The following is a 20,522-nucleotide window of genomic DNA, read 5'->3' on the forward strand; positions in this document are numbered from 1 at the left end:
TCCTCCCCAACTTGCTTCTTGGTCATGATGTTTGTGCAGGAATAGAAACCCTGACTAAGACACTGAGTCTCAGAGAACCTAAATTAAAGCAATACTAATTGAAAATTAATAGTATGAAACTTTAAAATCTGTAGAAAAGTGTGACATATAAATAAAAGTGTGACCCTACAAGTAGACCTTTGTAATCAGAGCAGACAGAGTGGCTCAGCAGGTGAAGGTGCTTGCCACTAAGCCTGACCAACTGAGTCTGATTCCTGGGACCCACTGGTGCAGGGAGGGGACTGGCTCCCGCAGATTGTCCCCTGTCTGACTTCTGTGCTCTGTATCCTGATATGCATAAACGAATTTACAGATATAATAAAAAATTAAAAACAAAAACCCCATGACCAGAAATTATTAGTACTCTAAGTCTTCAGCTCCATCTTGTCCCTCACCTCACCTCAGAGGTCACCACCACTCCTTCTCTAGGACTGTAAATTAGTTTGACCTACAGGTAAAGGGTTTGCCTGCCTGCCTGCCTTCCTTCCTTTCCTCCCTCCCTCTCTCCCTCCCTCCCTTCCATTTAGACTAGCATTTCTCAACTTGTGGGTTATGAACCCTTTGGGGAATCTAGTGACCTTTTCTTGGGGTTTTGCATATCAGATGTCCTGCATATCACATATTTATATTATGTCTCACAACAGTAGCAAATTTACAGTTATGAAGTACCAATGAAATAATTATATGATCACCACAATGTGAGGAACTGTGTTAAAGGGTCTAATTAGGAAGGTTGAGAACCACTGCTTTAGATAGTCGCACATCTCACCTTAGCTGGTGTAGAGCTTACTGTGTAAGCCACTCTGGTTTCACACCAGCAGCTGCCTCCTGAGTACTGGAGTTAGTTGGGCCGCCACGAATGCTCGCTTCTGTTCATACTCTATGAGATTTATCTACATTGTTGCTATGATTTCAAACCATTCATTGATTTCTAGTATTCCATTGGTGAACAAAACAAATTTAAGAAAAAGAAGCCCTCATTAACAGTCTAATTTGACTTGGCGTTTATTTTGAGTGGTCTTTTGTTCACTATTCATACATGTCTGCTGTGCATGTGTAGGAATGGACTTGCAGGCTTGGAGAGGGTGCTTCTTCTTAGCTTCAACCACAGCTTGCAGTTTTTCACCATAAATCCCCACCCTCTGCTGTGTGTTACAGTTTTAATTAACCATCTCCTGGTCAGGAAGTGATTTGTACTTCAACAAAACCTGGATGTGGTAGGAAAGAAGCGGGGAAGCTTGGGTGTCAGGTGCAGGCAATACCTGCCTTCGGTGAGCTTAAGTTCTTAACCCAGGCTGGTTACTCCTCACCACCACCACCTCATGAAGGGTGCTGCTGGCTTCATCTCACACAGACAAAGACAGCAGGACGAGGTTGTGTCACTTAATCAAAGCCACATACCTACTGTGGAAAAGCTAAGTCAGGTCCCATAGCTAATACCCATAGGTCTTCTAACCGTAAGAGAACTGCTCTGCAGGGGGCTCCATCGACCACCCTGATGAGTCTCTTATTTCTGCATTTGGTTTTGTTTCAGGCTGTGCCCTTTATTTTCTGTCTTTTCTTGCTAATTGTTGCTGCATGTGGTATTGATTTATTCAGTCTTTTTGGCCTTCATCATAGTCATCGTCTTCATTGTTATCATTGTGTTTTCTGTCCCCATTTTACAGAGGAGGAAACAGGACGAGCTCCTTGCTCAAGGCTCTGTAGAACAACTGAGTAGTGTGAGACTGACTCCCACGGAAGGGATGAGTCACTCTGCTCAGAGGCTGAGGTTGAGGGTGAGTGGGCCATGCTTGCCCAGCATGTGTAGGTCCTATAGCACTCCCCAGCTCCAAGAACAGACAGTAATCCTCACTGCCAGTCACAGTAGACAGGCAGAGAAGATGACTAGCTGCAGAGACAGGCTTTGGCTATTCATTAGCTTCTGGAGACCCTATAGCATGCCAGCTGTCTTCACATGTGCTTTATATGTCTATTCTTCACATGTGCTTTATATGTCTATTCTTCACATGTGCTTTATATGTCTATTCTTCACATGTGCTTTATATGTCTATTCTTCCTTCACATGTGCTTTATATGTCTATTCTTCACATGTGCTTTATATGTCTATTCTTCACATGTGCTTTATATGTCTATTCTTAGGTCTTTTGTAAGGATGCTGTATGCTAGGCAACTCAAAAGCAATTTTTCACATGGGCCGGAGGTGACCCTAATAGAACTGCCGTGAAAGCAGTTGTCAGAGACTGTACCAGAAGCACTCCTCCTCCTCCTCCTGGTCCTCCTTCCATCATAAGGGTAGAACTTGCACATTATGAAAACAAACTAGGAAGTACAGAATAATATGACACAAAAACTAATTCCACTTCAAATTCTGCCACACGAAGACACTGTTTACCTCTGCATATGTCTGTCTTTCATGACTTCTTCTGATGGCATCTGTGAAAATATAAATATAAATTAAAAATATTTATAAACAAGTCAAATTGAGCTCATGGTATGGATACTGCTTTCTAACTAGATTTTTTACTTTTAGCAGTGTATTGTGAACTTCTATATCTGTCACACAGTATGTGCTGTGCTGTGGACATTTGGGTGATTCTAGGTTGTACTGTTACAAACAGCTTGGGTTCATAGGACGGAGCTCCAGCAGAGCTGTGGGTTCCTGGTCCCCTCCACTCCATTGCTGTCTGATTAGCGCATTGCCCTCTCTCTCAGCCCATATTCCATCTCTTGAAAAAAAACGATCTGGAATCATTAAATCCATGAGCTCACTAGTTCAAACAGACTTGAATTGAGCCTCTACCTCATACTTCACCGTGGATGCCCACACTTGAGGCAGAGTGTGTAATAAAGGATCTAGCAAGTGGGTGGGTGAGGTTCCACAGCAGCCCTGTGGGGTCAGCCTACTAAGCATGCTTCCTTTTGTACAGATGGGCAAAAAGTGGCTGACGGGCAGCGACTTACTGAAGGCACTTGTACTTCCAGGTGACAGCCCAGAGTCACAGCCCAGTTCTCTGACTCTAGGTCCAGACTTTTGACAGAAATTGCCAGTGTCTTTCATTTTTCAGAAAACAGTGCTTTGCATTATTTATCTGAAATGCAAATTGTATTTGTTAGAGCCTGTTCCAGACCAGTGCTGGTGACAGGGGGCAGTAGGTGTCTGAGTGAGTGTTTAACCCATGTTCCCTTGGCTTCGGTTACAGTCAGGTGACACACAGACGTTTGCGCAGAAGCTCCAGCTCCGAGTTCCTTCCATGGAGTCTCTGTTTCGAAGTCCCATAAAGGAATCCCTGTTTCGGTCTTCTAAAGAGTCTTTGGCCCGGACATCATCCAGAGAGTCCCTGAACCAACTTGACCTGGACTCTTCTGCTGCCACCTTTGATCCGCCTTCCGATATGGAGAATGAGGCTGAAGACTCACCATGGAACTCGGACAGTCTCAACAGAGAGCAGCTGCTTCAGCGCTTGCGCAGAATGGAACGGAGCCTAAGTAGCTACCGAGGGAAGTACTCCGAGGTAGGAGCATGGTGGGTGTTGGCTCCCACAGAGCGCTCCCCTTCATCTCGTTTGTATTACTGTATTGTTCTTACTCGAGGCTGGCTGACCCTGATCCTGGTTACTGAGGCAGATAGCTGGCGACAGACCTAGTTCAGGTCTTTCTGTGGTCCAGAAGCCTTTGAGCAAACTGACGTTTTGGTTTTCTTGTTCTCTGCTGTGTCTGTGAATATCTAGGTCGCAGGTCACTCTTTGTTTTCTGTTTTCCCCATGCGACTCATCTCTGACTAGAATAGTTTCTGAAGTCAGACAGATTTCTCAGACAGCCATGGTTAGATAGTCTGATGTCTTCAACGATTTGACCTATTCTCATTGTACTAATATCTACATTTAAAATTTAGATTATCTATTGTGTTTATATGTACATGCATGAGTGCATGCCAGAGCACATGGGAGGAGAGGCTAGAGACAGTCTCCTGGGAGCTGGTTCTCTCATTCTACCTTATAGATCCAGGGATTGAGCTCAGACAGGCAGTGCCCTTGGCCTCAGATACCCTTACCCAGTCAGCCATCTTCCTAGGCTTTTCTTTCTTTTTTTTTTTTTTGGGCATTTAAATTTTTGCCTAACATGAATCTTTAAAAAAAACTTAATTTTTATTTTATATGTATGTGTATTTTGTTTGTATCTGTATATGTGTGTACCACTTATGTGCTTGGTACCCTTGGAGGCCAGAAAAAGAAGTTAGATCCCCTGGAACTCGAGTTATGATATGTTTAGTTGTGAGCTGCCATGTGGATGTAGAGAGTTGAACCGGGGTCCTCTGAAAGGTTGGGAGCAGCTAGGTGCTCGTAACCAGTGAGCCACCTCTCTAGCCTTCTTACTACTTTTTAACTACTCCTAGGCTCACTCTGTTTGGTGTAAGGGAAGACATAAATAGTGCCCTTTTATTTTTCAAAAAAGAGTACTTTGGGAACTAAAACTATATGTTTGCCCTTCTTGAGTCCCTTTCTGTCAAGTGAGGTAAAGAGATTCTTCTTCAGGAAGTTCTTTTTAGCAGTGGCCTTTTTTTGTGATACTCAATATGCATCATTTTATTTTGACATAGCTAGTAAATCCATATACATTCAATTTTAATGAATATTGAACTTCAGGGTTAGGTGTAAAGTTAGTCCAAGTTCTGCTGTCTGTGTAGCTAGTTTTCTATCCATACTGCCAAAACCAAAATGAAATGAAAACCTTGATGACATACATAAATTGCCTTTTTATTAAAATTATAAATGGTGGCAAATAGAAAGGAATCTGTCTCATGGACTCTGGAGGTATGAATGGGGCACTGGAGCCAGGTGTCTCTCTTATAGCTGTGGAACTACATAAGTTTTTCCTTTAGTCCTTTTTAATTGTTATTTCTAATTTCTAGTAATGTTGATAATTGTCATAGTTGTGATTGATTACCTTTATGCTACTTTTATAGATTTATCCACAGTTTTAGACCTGAAGTTGGGGCGACAGTACAGTTAGCATTTATGTATGCCAGCTTCTGTTTGCATTTGTGGTGGAATTTAATTTTGTACCATCTTTTTGAAGCAAATGTAAATGTGCTTATGCTTGTAGAAAACAGATTGGGGATCCATGGAGATTAAGTAATGTACTCAGGGCCACAGAGCAGATGATAGAATCTGTTTGGTGCTCAGTTCTGGGCGTTCTCCCATTCTAGGCTGTCTTAGAGTCAAGCAGCTTTTCAGGATTAGGGAGATGTTGTAGCCCGTGCCTCTACTTTTCCTGCTGCCGTAGGGTCCTGAGGTGAGGTGAAGTCAGTTTGTAGGTGGCTCCTAACTCTTGTGCTGCTCTTTTCCCCCTTCCCCCTTTTTTGAGCCTGTATATTTAATAAGGCAGGTCTACTGCTAAGCAGAACTTGTTTCCAAATCCAAATTCTGAGGTCTGTTCTAGACGCACTTCTCCCTTACGCTGTTAACTGCCTTGACTCCAACATTAACAGTGACATTTAGGAGCACACATACCCTTTCCAGGGAAGGTGGAGAATGGTTTACTGGACCATGATTCTCTCTCAGAACTGCACTGTGTTTTGTTGATGTAGGTCCCAGCAGTGTGTTGAGTGTCACTGTTGGCTGTGAAAGGCTTACAGGGCTAAAAAGATGTGACTCAGGCCTGGCAGTGGTGGCGCACACCTTTAGTACTAGTTCTGGGAGGCAGAGGCCGGTCGATCTTAGAGTTCGAGGCCAGCCTGGTCTACAGAGTGAGTCCCAGGACAGCCAGGGCTACACAGAGAAACCCTGTCTCAAAAACAAAACAAAACAACCCAAAAAAACAACCCAAAAACTCCTCAAACAACAGCAACAACAAGGCTGTTATTCCATTACTTCATCACGTTGTGCTCAGATGTTCATTCTGATTAGGATTAGGGCTGGGACTCCTCATTTCTATCTGCTAGTTATGTATCTCTTTCCTCAGATTTTGACTACTGTTTAATATCGTAGCCCCAAACAAGTCACCTTGAGAGTTTCCAGAACAGGTTCCTGTCTCTCCACCTCGCTCTCTGCTCAGTGAGTCAGTTTGGGGTCAGGCCCTGGAATTTGTTTCCGGCAAACACTTGCATAATGTTGTAGGTTGCAGATTTAGTCAGTCTGTGACTCTGACAGATAGGTGCCCTTCCACCTCAGGCCAGTTGGCTGCAATTCTCACCTTTACATTATGTGTTGAAATCTAATGTGTATGGTGATTTACTGGCTTACAGTCAACTTACATCTTCTATTGTAGAATTAAGCTTGCAGTGTCATTTATGTTATGGGTTGAATTAAGCTTAATTGTCTCCATGACTGTTCTGACTGATTATTGACATTTATAAAGAGCAAAGTTTTAGCAGCAATTAGAATACTGAGTTGTATTTATTGAGAAATAACAAATAATAATATCCTGGTGGTTGCTTTGTTTTAGCTCGTCACAGCGTTTCAGACTCTTCAGAGAGAGAAGAAAAAGCTACAAGTGAGTGACTGACCATTCCTGACTCATCCGTGCTTCTCAAGTTAGAGACGCTCTCATGAATATTAACTTTTCTTTTTAAATATTCGATGTAATTTCAGATTTTACCATTGCTAGAGGTTTGTCAAAGAGTGAGTGATGGAGAGCCTGGAGATGGTTTCCATGTTACATCCTAGTTTCCTTGAGTTCCAGGTCCCACTGTAGAAGATTTGGATTTAGGATGTTTGCCTCTTTGAAGCACCCTTTCTGCCATGTTGGTCTGCAAGGGTGTGTGTGTGTGTGTGTGTGTGTGTGTTGATGTACAGACACACTCAGCTCTCTGAGTACTTTCAGGTACTTGGTACTTGCGACTGTTCCCAGGAGCCAGCTTCTGCTTCCTTTGGCCTTTAGATAAAGCTTTACATGAAACTAGAAAGTCTCCAAGGAGCTTATTGACTCTTCGGGTAGCCAGGTCCCCTCAACCCTTACTGCGTTTCTTTAGCCTTCTCTCCATGAGCTCTGTGCTTTGAGTTAATCCTTCCGTGCCCTCTTGTCACTAGTGTGGTTACTGCCACTTCAGCCATCTCCCCACTGGCAACCCAGTGCTCGTAGCTAATGATAAAGACTACTAGTAGGCAAGACAAGCTCAGCAGCAGAGAGATCCTGCTACTGAGCCTGAGCAACACCCAGGGCAGCCCAGGAGGAGCCACACAGTGTGCCTGCACACACCAGAAAGTGTGGTCATAGTGTCTGCACCAGTCAGAGCAGACCTTCATGCAGAATTGTATTCGTTGTAGTCATGGCAAAGGAGGGACTGCATTTACACCGTCACAGCCCCTCGAGGTGAGAGTGGAGGGTTACATTTGCACCAATCATGTAGTTTCTGTTGGACCACTAGGAGAATTATTCTCCTTTACACAAATGACTACTGGTCAACTGCAGTTCACCAAGTACAGTTCACCTTTTGCTTATAGGGGCAAAAAGGCCAAGACAAACTAAGCCATCATAGCTAGGACAAGGAGCTTCAATAACCACAAGCTCCTTAATGTCTATGAAGTGTTGAGAGTAGCTGGTGCTGGCCAGGGTGTCAGGCTAACTGCTTAGCTGATAGTCTTTCGTGGGCCCGGGGGACTAGGGAGTGTCTAAAGCTGTCAGTAAGTCCTAGTGCCCCAGCTCCCAACATTAGAGCTTGTTTAAAAGAATAAACACTAACGGTGCTTATGATAAAAGTTTATCATTAAGAGCAACAGTTGTCTACAGTATTTAACTTCTGCTCTGGGGCCTCAAAGAGGTAGATCCTGCTAATCCATGTTGATAAACAGACATTTTATCTTCCTAGTTCCTCTTTCTTATTGATTTATTTATTTTTGTTCTTGTTGTTAGACACACAAATCCAGGAAGCTACAAGTTACCCCATTTCTCTTGTTTCCCTGAGATAGGCCTGTGTAGCTATCCTCCTGCCTCAGCCTCCTGAGTGCTGTGATTGCAGGCATGCACCATCGCTCGCTCTCCTTAGTTCTTGACCTCAGTGTCTGATCACAGAAGCACACAGTCACTCTGTTTTCATGGGCTGCAGCTGGCCGTTCAGCCTCTGTACTAGTGAGAACACCCTGCTACCCTCCGAAGTCTGCAGCATACACCTTTTAGTAGGTTACTCTTAACTTGATTAAAATTATCTTTTATGAGTATGGGTGTTTTGCCTGCATGCCTGTCTGTGACTATACATGTGCCAGGTGCCAGCAGAGGCTTGTAGAAGGTGTCAGATCCCCTGAACTGGAGTTCCAGACAGTTAGCTGTGAGCTGCCATGTGGTACTGAGAATGGAACCCAAGGCCTCTGCAAGAACAGAGTGCTCTTAACCAGTGAGCTGTCTTTCTTGGACTTGATTACTTTTTAATGGACAGTTACTAATTTAACCATTTGTAATGCTGTTCATGAGAATTAGATTTTTTAAGAACATAAACCTTAACAACAGATAATGATAATTAACATGGTCTTTGTAGTTTATTATAGTGAGATCATTTGCTTTTGAACTTTGAGTTTACAAATCTGTTGTTGAAATTGACATATAGTTAAATTTATAGTTTGGCTTCTGTGCTCATGCATTTTAGCAAATGTAACTATTGACATAGACTAGATTTTTTTTTTTTTAACTTTTTGCATGGATATGCCCTGTAGATGTTTAACTAACTTTTTTTTTTTTTTGGTAATTAAAGGGTATATTGAGTCAGAGTCAAGATAAATCCCTTCGGAGAATTTCAGAATTAAGAGAGGTAAGTTTAGTGATTGGCACTTTGAGATCAGTGATTCAACCTCCTAGTTAGTAGATGTGTTTTGTTTCATGCGCTCAGCTGACCTGTGTGTAATAGGAAGTGACTCTAGTTAGCCTGGCTTGTTATTGATTCTATTTGGAACAAGAAATTCACTGTCCAGGTTTCTGTACTTAAGGATTAGGTACACCTGTCATTGGTGGGCAGCCTTGCCTGCATTCAGAGTGGGCAGTAGAGGTAGGCGGGGTTTCGAGGGTCCTTACAATGGCCTTTTGTCTAGAGACACAGAATACTTTTTTTGTCCTGCCACATACCACTCTGCTAAAGGAGTCCCTTGGTGAGGGAGCTGCCCTCGAGAAAATGGGCGTGGGTCTCTGCTTTATTAACAGGCGGGCAAGCACGAGTGAGATGCCTTTCTGCTGCCTGTTAGTAATCTTAGGTGCAGGGAAGAGTACAAGCTAGTGCTTCAGTGTTTTGGGAACTAGTCAGTTTGTAACACTGCAGGACTGGGAGTTCTTGTAAGCCCTTGGTGGTGTCCTGAGGAAGGGTGAGATCAAAGGGAGGCCACGTGGGAAACCTCTCCAGAGCCGCGTGGGAGGGAAAGACAAAACTGAGACATAGCGATCTTGGGCGTGTCCACAGTGGCCCAAGACAGAACCCAAACACAGGATACAAGAATGAGATCGTAAGCAGGCATCAACAAAATAACTGAGGTCTAACTGAACATTTTAAACTCCGGGAGTTAGAGAGGTAGCAACCTCAGAACAACGAGGAGTTTGCTGTCCTACCTACACATTCCAGATACTAGTCTCTAACATTCTAAGACCCTGAGGTTGAGGGAGAAATGGAGAGCACACAGAACTGAGCCTGGACGGGTAGAGCAATCTGTAAAGGACACAAAGGGCCAGAGCTCAGAGGGCTTGAGGTGAGCAGGAGCCCAGACTGAGAAAGTCATTCTTGGGCCTGTTGCAGCAGAGATAAACATTGATTTGGGGTTAATCACTATGAAGTAACATTTGCACTGACTTCAGGAACGGGAGGGAGTGCTGGTGTCTCAGCCTCTGTGGGAAGACGCTCTGCTGCTGCTCAGTCCAAGGCTTTTATCTCAAGCCTTCCATTTCCTTTGTGCATCACTATCCACCATTGCAGTTCTTTAAGAAGACGTTCTTGTTGGAGATCCTTATATTGTTTAAGGAACAAAATTAGTTATTGATGTTAAGGTTTTAAATATTAATGTCTTAAACATGGAGGATTCTCTAACTATTCTGTACTTTAAGAGTGAGTCAGATCTCAGATGATGTTGTAAACTTGACGTTTGTGTCTGTTGTTTCACATGTAAAATTTCCTGTGACACCTTCTTTGCTGTAGGAGCTGCAGATGGACCAGCAAGCAAAGAAACATCTTCAGGAAGAGTTTGATGCATGTCTGGAGGAGAAAGATCAGTACATCAGTGTTCTCCAGACTCAGGTGAAAGAACAGGTCGAAGCATGGAAGCCTGTGATAGAGTGACAGTCAGATAGCTGAGGAATTTCAAATGTAAAGAGAAAAAAGCTTGATTTAAAACTCTGCCTTTCTTCCATTTTAACAGCGTATTTTCTTTATTGTACCTTTTGACTGATTTGTGGCATCGCCACTAATGTGATGGTGCATGTGGCAAACAGCTCACTGTGCGAGTCGCCTGTCTCCTTCATTCTAGCAGACACACTGTTCTCTCACCCCTTCCCTTCCCCTCTCTCCCGCTCCTCCCCCTCTGGCTTTTGTTTTGTTTTGTTTTGTTTTGAGATAGTTTTTTTTGTGTATCCTTGGCTGTCCTGGATTTTGCTATGTAGACCAGGCTGGACTTGAAATTAGGGATCCGCCTGCTTCTGCTCCCTGAGGACTGGGATTGAAGGTGTGCAGCACTGCCTGGCTTCACCCTGTTTCTTACAAAATTTAAAGAAAATATTTCTGTCATACCTTTTTTTTTGTAGTAATGAATTTCTTTCTTTCTTTCTTTTCTTTTTTAAGGTTTCTCTTCTAAAGCAACGATTACAGAATGGCCCAGTGAATGTTGATGCTCCTAAACCACTGCCTCCGATAGAGGTCCAGGCAGAAGTGCACAGTGACATGGAGAGGATGGAGGAGAAGATGGAGGGTGTCGGGGAACCAGTGGGTGAGCTCCGGTGTCAGAGCATAGTTTAAAAATGAGAGGACAGTGTGGAGGAATTCAGGATTCAAGCTGATAGAACAGACTGAGGCAGAAGGAAGATGCTCTTGACCCGCATTTCTTCAACGATTCAAGTTTGTTTGTTTTTAAATTGACTTTTTTTTTTAGCTAGGCAGTGTTAGTGCTTACTTTTAATCCCAGCACTTGGAAGGCAGAGACAGGAGGATCTCTGAGTTTGATGCCAGCCTGGTCTGCAGTGTGACAGCCAGAGCTACACAGAGAAACTTTGTCTTGGAAAACTAACAAACAAACCAAAAAAACAAACAAAATAACCAACTGATTTTGTTTTCTTCAGAAAAAAAGCAGTTGATTTAAGACTTGAAAGTTGCATAAACTTCAAGGAAATCACATTTTAAAATAATTGAAGCATATAAATTATGTGATACTATTTTGGTTTTTTTCTTGAGACAGGGTCTCATTATGGAACCTGTATTGCTCAAGTTGTGATTTTTTTTCTGCCTTAGCCTTCCAAGACCAGGCTTACAGGTTTGTGTCCACTCCTGTCTTGTGTCTTCGTTCTCCTACCAAAAGTCACAGTGACTTTGCTTCCATTAGAGGCTGAGCAGCTGCCATCTGTGTGGTGAACCTACAGGGCTGCAGGTCCTGCAGGCGTGAGGACAGACTCAAACGGAGCAGATAAAGCCTGTAGCAACCAGAGCTGCTTTCAGGAAGGGAGCGGAGGACTAGAAAGAACTCTCAATACTTTTGGGATGGAGCTTACCAGAGCTTAGGGATGATCCCCCTCCCCTCAGTTTTGACTAGTAAGTAGGCTAGATCCAGCTAATGCCAATGTCTATGGCACTCCAGGGTAAGGAGTTCATTTTATACTTGATTTCTTCATCTAAGCATCACACAGTAACTTGAGACTGGTTTGGAGAATGCCACTTGCTAACTGGGGTGTTCTTTCTCAGTGTGGTCAGGTTTGTGAGGAAGCTGCCTTGGCAGGGCCGGGCTGTAGCTCAGTGGTAGAGTGTGTGCTGAGCTAAACACGGCTCTCCAGATCCCTGCCCTCCTCACCCTCCAAAAGATGTCAATGTTCCTAGAGTTTCTTTGTAACCCTTACGCTTTTGTTATGATTTCATTTCCTTAGTGTCTGTGAGTGTTTAATGTGCTGTGTTGTGCATGTGGAGGTCAGAGGACAGCTCCTGGTGGGCACCTGGTCCCTTCACCCACTAAGCCATCTCCTGTGTCTTATCACTTGTGTGTTTAATGACTGCCCTGCTGATGCTGCTTTTCCATTTGTAGGAGGTGGGACTTCGGCTAAAACCCTGGAGATGCTCCAGCAAAGAGTGAAACGTCAGGAGAATCTACTCCAGCGCTGTAAGGAGACAATTGGGTCCCACAAGGAGCAGTGCGCACTGCTGCTGAGTGAGAAGGAGGCACTGCAGGAGCAGTTGGAGGAGAGGCTGCAGGAGCTGGAAAAGATGAAGGTAAGAAGCAGCCGACCTCTGCTTTGTAAGTGTGTGCAGCCAGCTGAGCAGGCTTGCGTGTGGCCTGTGCCTCCTCTGGGAAGCCGCCTTCATCCTCCTGTCCATAGACAGGGTGGAGAGGGTGTCCTGGTGTGAGCACAAAGTGCTCTGGGTCTGTAGCATTTACCATACATTTGAGATTTCCTGTGTATTCCTCATTACACCATAAGAGCTACTTAGATTAGATAAGCTTCGTTGAGTTCTCATAGGAGGCAAAGCATTATTAGAGATGGAAATGAATTTCTAAAACTTTTTTAGGAGCTTCATATGGCTGAGAAGACTAAACTTATCACTCAGTTGCGTGATGCAAAGAACTTAATTGAACAGCTTGAACAAGATAAGGTAAAACTCCCAAATGTATGATAATGAAATTCGTCAGGGGCCCCCAGATTTGCTTTGAAAGCAGTTAGAAGCATTTATATATACACCTGGTTTTCAAATTTTCGTAGCTGCTTCCATGAAACCTATTTTTAATTTCTAGATTTGTGCAGTATTAGCATTAGTGAACCCGGTTCTCTGGTTCTTTAGTATTAGTCAGTGTTCTATCCTAGACGCAACAGGAAAGGGGACAAAGGCAGTGTGCTCACAGTCCATACCTGTCTCAGAGAAGAGTTCCAGTCTTACAGTTAAGACAGGCTGCATGGGAATGGTGTCAGAGTAAGAAGGGGTGATGTGTACGTTAGCATAAGGCTTTGTACATGTGGATTCCAGGATGCCTGGGAGACTGGAGGATGCAGGAAGGGCTGAGATAGAGACCAGCTAGCACCTAGCAGGCAGTTGGGAGACTCACAGGTAGACAAAAGCTTTACCTGCTTGATCCAGCGTCTCTGGCCCTTTTGTAATACAAAATGTGTTCATTTCACATCTTGGTTGATGAATGTAGTATTTTAGCCTAGCTTTGAAACAAAGTACCCTTTATTTTCAAAAAAGTCCAACCACCTAATGATCATATCTAGCAGTTTAACAGCAGTTCATGATACCATCTGCTGACTTATTATGTACCAAATAAACTCTTTCATTGTGATTAATATGATTGAGATTTCTTTTAATGTATAGGGCTAGCTGTCCTTCCTTTCTGACATTTTCTCTCCTTTGTGATGTGAGTTTTGAAGACAATGGAGACCTACCACCATGGTTTAGATTTTCTTAACTATGCAGCACTTCCTCGGTTGTTAACATTAACCCTGGCTGTTGGGTAGTCACACTCCAAAGCAGGTTCATGTCGGGTAGTCACACTCCAAAGCAGGTTCATGTCGGGTAGTCACACTCCAAAGCAGGCTCAGCAGACCCTGTAGGCGAGGGCTAAGCTCTTTTAAAGACACTAGATCAACTATACAGGTTTGCTTTGTCCTTGGTGATTCAACGATTTTCCACACATTGACCTTCATTTCTGTGTGGCTTCTCCACGGAGAGGAGAGAAGCCTCTCACAGAGTGGGGGATGGTGGGCCTTTAGTAGTTGGGGGATAGTGATGGAGCCAGAGGAAGTCACATGAGAAAAGAGAAGAACTGGGCTCTAGCCTTGGTCCACCCAGCTGTGCAGCAGCTACCTCCGTAGGTCTAGGAGTATTTACATGTGGAAATGCTAATTGTGGCTTATTCTGGTTGCCAGCCACATTCAGAGGCTAGTTTTGTTTGTTACTATTTATTAAGACCAAAATTACCATACATCTATAGTAAGATTGTAAAATAAATCTTATAACTGAAGCATGTTCTGTTGCTTAAGGGACTAAACTTATTATTAAAATATTGACACATCCTGGTCTGCTGAGGCACAGAGTGAAGACTGACTTGAGTGTGTGAGCTACTCAAGAGACTCTCCCACTGTCCTGGTTAAGAGATGTTTGTTGTGCTTCCCACACCATTTGAGCTGTACTATGTGTGGATGATGCAGTGATGCAGTTTTGTTATGCAAATGGCTTAGAGTCTGCACTTCTGTTCAGGGAATGGTTATAACAGAGACGAAGCGGCAAATGCTTGAGACCCTGGAACTGAAAGAAGATGAAATTGCTCAGCTTCGTAGTCATATCAAACAGATGACTACCCAGGGAGAGGAGCTCCGGGAACAGAAGGAAAAGTCTGAAAGAGCTGGTAAGAACTCAGGGTTTGTGTTTGATGTCAACCCAAAAGTCAGAGGATTTTAACAAGTGAGTTCATTGTTGATATAGATGCTTAACCATAGGGACTTCTAATAAGAACGTGCTCTTTGGAGAAGGCTCTCATGGGACCAAGTGAGTCAACAGTCTTCAAGCTAAGAGTAATACACATACACACACACGCACACGCACATACATACATACGCATACATACACACACACACACACACATGCACATACATAATACGCATACACGCACACGCACATACATACATACGCATACATATACACACACACATGCACATACATACATACATACGCATACACGCACACGCACATACATACATACGCATACATACACACACACACACACGCACATACATACATACGCATACATACACACACACACACATGCACATACATACTTGCAATAGGTAGAAGAAAATGTGTCAGAGACCATATGTGAAATGTTAATATCTAACTATTACAGAAAATGTTTGCTGACCTCTGTCGTAGAGTATTATAATTTAGGTTTCAGGAGCTTACAAGTTGGCATAGCGTGGGGCTTATTTAAAATAACTGCTTCCTTACGGGTGATATAGGGTGAACAGAAAACGTAAGGTATAAATATCTGCTTTCACTGGTGTCAGCAAACAGTCTGGTATTAAACATACCAGTTGACTGGAGTTGTATTCATTACATTCAGTCCTGAGTAGTGCTAAGAAAGAAGCTGTTAGAAGTAAGCAGGCCAGGAACAGGTTAGGACGTCTCAGTTAATGAGCTGCACAGTGAAATAAATAAAGAGAGATGAGGCTGTAGACATGTCAGTCACTGTAGGACTGTGACCAGGCAGGGGCCCCGTGGGAGTCAGCTAGAAGCAGTGCTTGCTGACGTGGGAAGCGAGGTTGAGTTTTGAAGGCACTGGCTACTGGCATCTTAACATGGGAGTTAGCTGCATTTAAACTTGTGCATCTAAGGCAGTAGGAAGCAGCCGGTGAGCACCGTGTGGCAGGAACTCATGTTTTATGTGGAAAGGGAATGAAGTTGGAAGCAGAAGCAGGAAATCCAGGTTTGAGGAAGAGAACAGGTTGGCTACCGAGGTTGGTGGCTCAGTGGGGAGGAGCAGAAGAGAGGTCCGAATCTAAGATGGCCATACATGTCAATAAGGAGAGTAGTGGAGAGTGGTCAGGGGCTCTGTACTGGGGACTTGGGGGTTGATTTCTAGAATGTTTGTTTAAGATTTTTTTTTGAATTTGAATTAGCCATGGGATTTCCCAGTGGAATTGTCTTGTAGGCATGTGGAGATAAGACATGGAGTACCTTGTAAGAATCATTAGCCTGTGGCTAAACCTGCAGAGACGCTGACATAGGTGACACACATAGGCATTTGTGGTGAGGCCGGAGTTGCTTTAGTGTTTAGTGCTGCTGGTGTATGTTAGTCCTAGTCCTGCTATGGCCGGCAGTCCTTCCCGGCAGTCCTTGCAGTCTCATAGCAAGGCTCTGTTGGTACTGTTGCTCTTTTACTCCTATTTAACCCTTACATTCTGTCAAACAGGACCATTCCTATTCTCATCTACAACTAGGAGAACCTAAGGCTATACTTTAAGTAATATCTCTCCATTTAAGCACAGAAAGTAAATGTGTGGTCAGATTTTAACTTGCACATTGTGGCTTCAGAGTGTATGTTGAGAGGTCCTAGTTTGACTGATAGAAATAAGTGAGAGGAAAGAAGTAACTGCAGGATGTCACAGGAACTGACAACACACGTGCCATGAAGTCGGGGAGAGGGGATGAAGTTTTACAGTGACCTTTGAATTGATAAGGATTTGGATTCCTAGGACACAGTTTTGAGAAATGATATTAGAAAACGTATTGTAAGGTACCAACAGGGAAATGGAGCCATGCATGAGAAATTGGTTAATACCATCTGTACTTGTAGATGCATGTCTGTCTCCATTGCGTTGTTTAATGAGGTAATTTGGAGATTTTAGTTGAACTTGTTCTCATTAAACCTAAGAAGATTCCTGTCAGGGAGTAATAGTTACTTTGAGAATCTAAATTCCTAAAGACAAGCAATGCGAGATACTACAGACTGGTTTGCTTTCAGTGCCCAGGAGCCCAGTGTGAGGTCTCAGTGCCTAGAAACCAGTGTGTGTGCACATAAAAACTAGCCACAGTGCACTGCTGCTCAGTGTGCAGCTACAGTGCACAGGAGCTGGTGTGTGGCCACAGTGTACAAAAGCATGTCAATATCAGAAGAGTACAAATTAATAAGTAGTGAAGGAGAGAATAGAGATTTAAATTATTTAATAGGTACATTAATTTTGGAAAACACCCAGACAACATAGTTAGTTGCCTGTGTTTTTCATTTGCTGTCTAACTCTTGAGTGCCATGGTAGAACTTTGTAGGGAGACTGGTTCTACACCGATGACACATAAATTCAATCTGTAATGAAAACTAGTTCTGCAGACCAGATGCACCCCAGCTCATGGTCTTAGTTGAGAAAAACTGACTAACAAAACTTGGTTCTTAGTTTCAAATGTAAAGCACAGACAATAATCAAAAGAAAACTCTAGATGAGTGCCCAACATGGAGATAGTGGTCAGCAAACCAAGCTTTCGTAAACAGTCTGTAAGCATTATCTGGGTTTTGTAGAATTCAGTTGCTTTGTTAGACATCTGTCTTCTGTCTTGAGTAAAGTCCTTGGACATAAAGGAATCAGTGCTCTTTACAGCTGGCTATTGGGGTTTTAGGAGCAGAGGTATCTACATAAAATTGTTACCAAAGAAACTATCTGGATACATTTTCTACTGTAAAGACTTTGATTTTGATAGTATCTCTGGACGTGTGACTGTTGATAGCTGACTCATTCTTTCTGGGAATTAGCACCGTAAAGCACATTCTGAGTTGTTTTTCTTGAGAGCCAGGAGCACCGTACTGCTCCTAATCTGTAAAGTAACGCTGCCACATGTTGTAGGACAAAGTCCATGTCAGTCTCTGATTTATAAGGAAGAATTCTGTTTCATATGTTATGGCATAAGCTAGGGACATGCTGAGTAAGCAAAGCACTTGCCTCAGAAAGCCAAGAAACACAGCTCCAATCCCCCAGATCCCATGCAAAGCCAGGCATGCATGGCTAGAGTCTGTAATCCCAGTGTTGAGGAGACAGAGAGGAGAGCCAAGGGTAAGCTGGCTGGCTGGACTGGCTGGACTGGCTGGACTGGCTGGACTGGCTGGACTGGCTGGACTGGCTGGACTGGCTGCAGGTAGAAACCCTAGACTCAGAGTAGGATCCTGCTGCACTGAATAGAGTGGATAGAATGAGGACCATGTGATGCCATCTTCAGGCTTCAACACAAATGTGTACATGTTTACACATGCCCACATGTGCTCAGATACACGAGCACACACACACATGTACCGCATACACATGTATAAAAATCACTAAGGCATGAGTGTAATGATGTGCTTCCACCAGGACACTACAGTCTGAGTCTACCACGTGAACAGCCCCCTGGGAAGGGCAGCTGTGGTTCTGAAGTCTCTTCTTGCTTTGTTGAAAATTATTCATCTTAACAGCAAAAGATAATGCACCTGTTAGAAGCACTGTGCAACAGCTGTTGATTTCTGCTTTCATACCTTTCTAGGTGGCAGTTGAGATGAATGGTGAAATAGAAGCGTTCCACCGTTTGAGTGTATTGCTTTTAGTCTTTATGCAATCTTAGTTTTATATTACAGTAGTATTGTGTATTTAACTTTGTGTGTTTTTATGCCACCTTTTAACACTATATTAGGAAGCCTTATATATAATGCTAAGGTACTAACGTGATTGAATGGTTTGTGTCATAGTGAATACACATCATTTCCTTGATACCAATTCCTTTGTTGAAAACTAGTAGCTTTTAAACTATTTTTAAACTTTTGCTCTTGAAAAATACTGTACCAGTTCTCTAATACAGATTAGTTTTATCTTTGATTTTTTTCTCCTCTCACATCATTTTTATCTATAAGGCTTTAGTCTTTGTTGTTGTTAGTTACTGTAAGGTGATTCAAATATAGCTAGAGCTAAAGAGAAATCACAGTCACAGCACTGACTTTCTCCCCAAGTAAAGGAGACAGCTCAAGTAGTGATGTGCTTGCCTCAGGAGGACGGGAGGGGCTCACATCCCTAGCACCCGTAGAAGCTGACATGTAGTTTGCACTTGTTAATCCCAGTGCTGGAGAGGTGGAGGCAGGCAGATTGGTGGCGTTTGTTCCCAGCCACGTCAACCTGCTTGATGGGCTCCTGGTCCGTGTTAGAGACCCTGTTTCAAAAAAGCAAGTTGGATGGCTTCTGAGAAACAAAACCTGAGATTAACCGCTGGCGTCTACATGAATACACACACACACACACACACACATACACACACATCTTATAATTATGTAAATGTGTAGAATGTTTCACATGGACTAGGAGGTTTCTCAGAGTGCACTAACTTTCATAGTCTTATTTCCTTTTTCTACACCCCATCTTTGCTGAATTTATGTGTTTTAAATGATTGACTGCATGTGAAAACTTGGGTTAAGTCATGCGATTCTGCTTTGTTATTGCTGAGTTATATTTTCTTTTGTATGGTCCAGCCTGATAAGCCAGACAGAAGAACATTTGCACTTGAAGTCTGGGCAAACATTTGAAATAAGACTTTATGTATTTAACATGTTAGATTTGTGCATAGACAAGCCAAAACCACCTGTATGTTTAATGCTGTGTTAGCTGTTGATGTGTATGTAACAGTTTCCTTGAATATTAAGTCTCACTGAATATCTTATTTTTGTGCATCCACACATGCCAATAAGTGAATCCCGGTGCCTTTCCCAAGCCTTGTATGAACAGGACTGGGGTAAGGCTGGCTTCCTTCCTGGTTTTCTTATCATGGGAACTTAGAACGAGCCTTTAAAAGAAAATTCCATGTTTCTCAGGCAAAAAAAAAAGAGTCTGAATTGAAGTAGATTTATGCTGTTTGGAAGTAATTTATTTATATATGTAATACTCAATGAATATCTGTTAGCAAGATTTATTGTTTTAAATAGACTGTTACTGGGTTTATGTTCCAAACACAATCATTGTTACAGAAAACTTCAGCACCTGGAAGAACAGCTGCATGACTAGTCAGCTAAATTCACTTTGCTTTGCTTCAATGTGATATTTTTCAAGGCTAGAGACTTTTACGGTATTTGATGTTTAAAAAACCCCAACATACTGGATAGATCTGCAGGTGTGTTAAAGTCAGGACACAGTGACGAGCTAAGTATACACCTTGGGGAGTGGCTTAAGAAGTTCCTGTGACTTGGAACTGCATGATCTCTTACCCTTGTGAAAGCCTGACTCACATGTGAGCATTGCACTAGGTCTATATGCCAAGAGTGAGCATTGCACTACTTCTATATGCCAAGAGTGAGCGTTGCACTACGTCTATATGCCAGGAGTGCTTTCTTTTCATTCACTGATAGGGACTCATCACACACTTACAACTCGGGCAGTTCCAGGGCCAGGATAGAAAGGAATTCAGACTTCTAGTGTTTCCAAGTTTTCCCTTCCCTTTTCCTTCCCTTTCCCTTTCCTTCCCTTCCCTTCCCTTTTCCTTCCCCTTCCCCTTCCCTTTCCCTTCTCTTTCCTTCTCTTCCCTTCCCTTTCTCTTCTCTTTCCCCTTCCCTTCCCCTTCCCTTCCCTTTCCCCTTCCTTCCCTTTCTCTTTCCCTTCCCTTCCCTTCCCCCTTCTCTTCCCTTCCCTTTCCCTTTCCTTCCCTTTCTCTTTCCCTTCCCTTCCCTTCCCCCTTCCCTTCCCTTCCTTTTCCCCTTTCCCCTTTCACTTCCCTTTCCCTTCCCTTCCCTTCCCTTTTCCTTCCCCTTCCCCTTCCCCTTCCCTTTCCCTTCTCTTTCCTTCTCTTCCCTTCCCTTTCTCTTCTCTTCCCCCTTCCCTTTCCTTCCCTTCCC

The 20,522-nt window shown here is 43.2% G+C and overlaps 1 protein-coding gene across 8 annotated transcripts in view; it reads left to right on the plus strand.

Moving 5' to 3' along the window:
- The window catches only part of Golga4 (golgin A4), an 83,636-nt gene that overhangs the window by 23,807 nt on the left and 39,307 nt on the right, over positions 1-20,522 (plus strand). For 6 of the 8 annotated variants that reach the window (XM_031345852.1, XM_031345854.1, XM_031345853.1 and 3 more), the window contains 8 exons: positions 3,243-3,554; positions 6,487-6,534; positions 8,726-8,782; positions 10,148-10,246; positions 10,787-10,931; positions 12,231-12,415; positions 12,713-12,796; positions 14,396-14,543. In XM_031345852.1, coding sequence (XP_031201712.1) covers positions 3,243-3,554; positions 6,487-6,534; positions 8,726-8,782; positions 10,148-10,246; positions 10,787-10,931; positions 12,231-12,415; positions 12,713-12,796; positions 14,396-14,543 — 1,078 coding nt within the window. The remainder of the gene's footprint in view (positions 1-3,242; positions 3,555-6,486; positions 6,535-8,725; positions 8,783-10,147; positions 10,247-10,786; positions 10,932-12,230; positions 12,416-12,712; positions 12,797-14,395; positions 14,544-20,522) is intronic. The other 2 variants (XM_031345856.1, XM_031345859.1) reach the window with 1 other exon arrangement.

Source organism: Mastomys coucha, unplaced genomic scaffold, assembly GCF_008632895.1.
Source record: "Mastomys coucha isolate ucsf_1 unplaced genomic scaffold, UCSF_Mcou_1 pScaffold23, whole genome shotgun sequence".
NCBI lineage: Eukaryota > Metazoa > Chordata > Mammalia > Rodentia > Muridae > Mastomys > Mastomys coucha.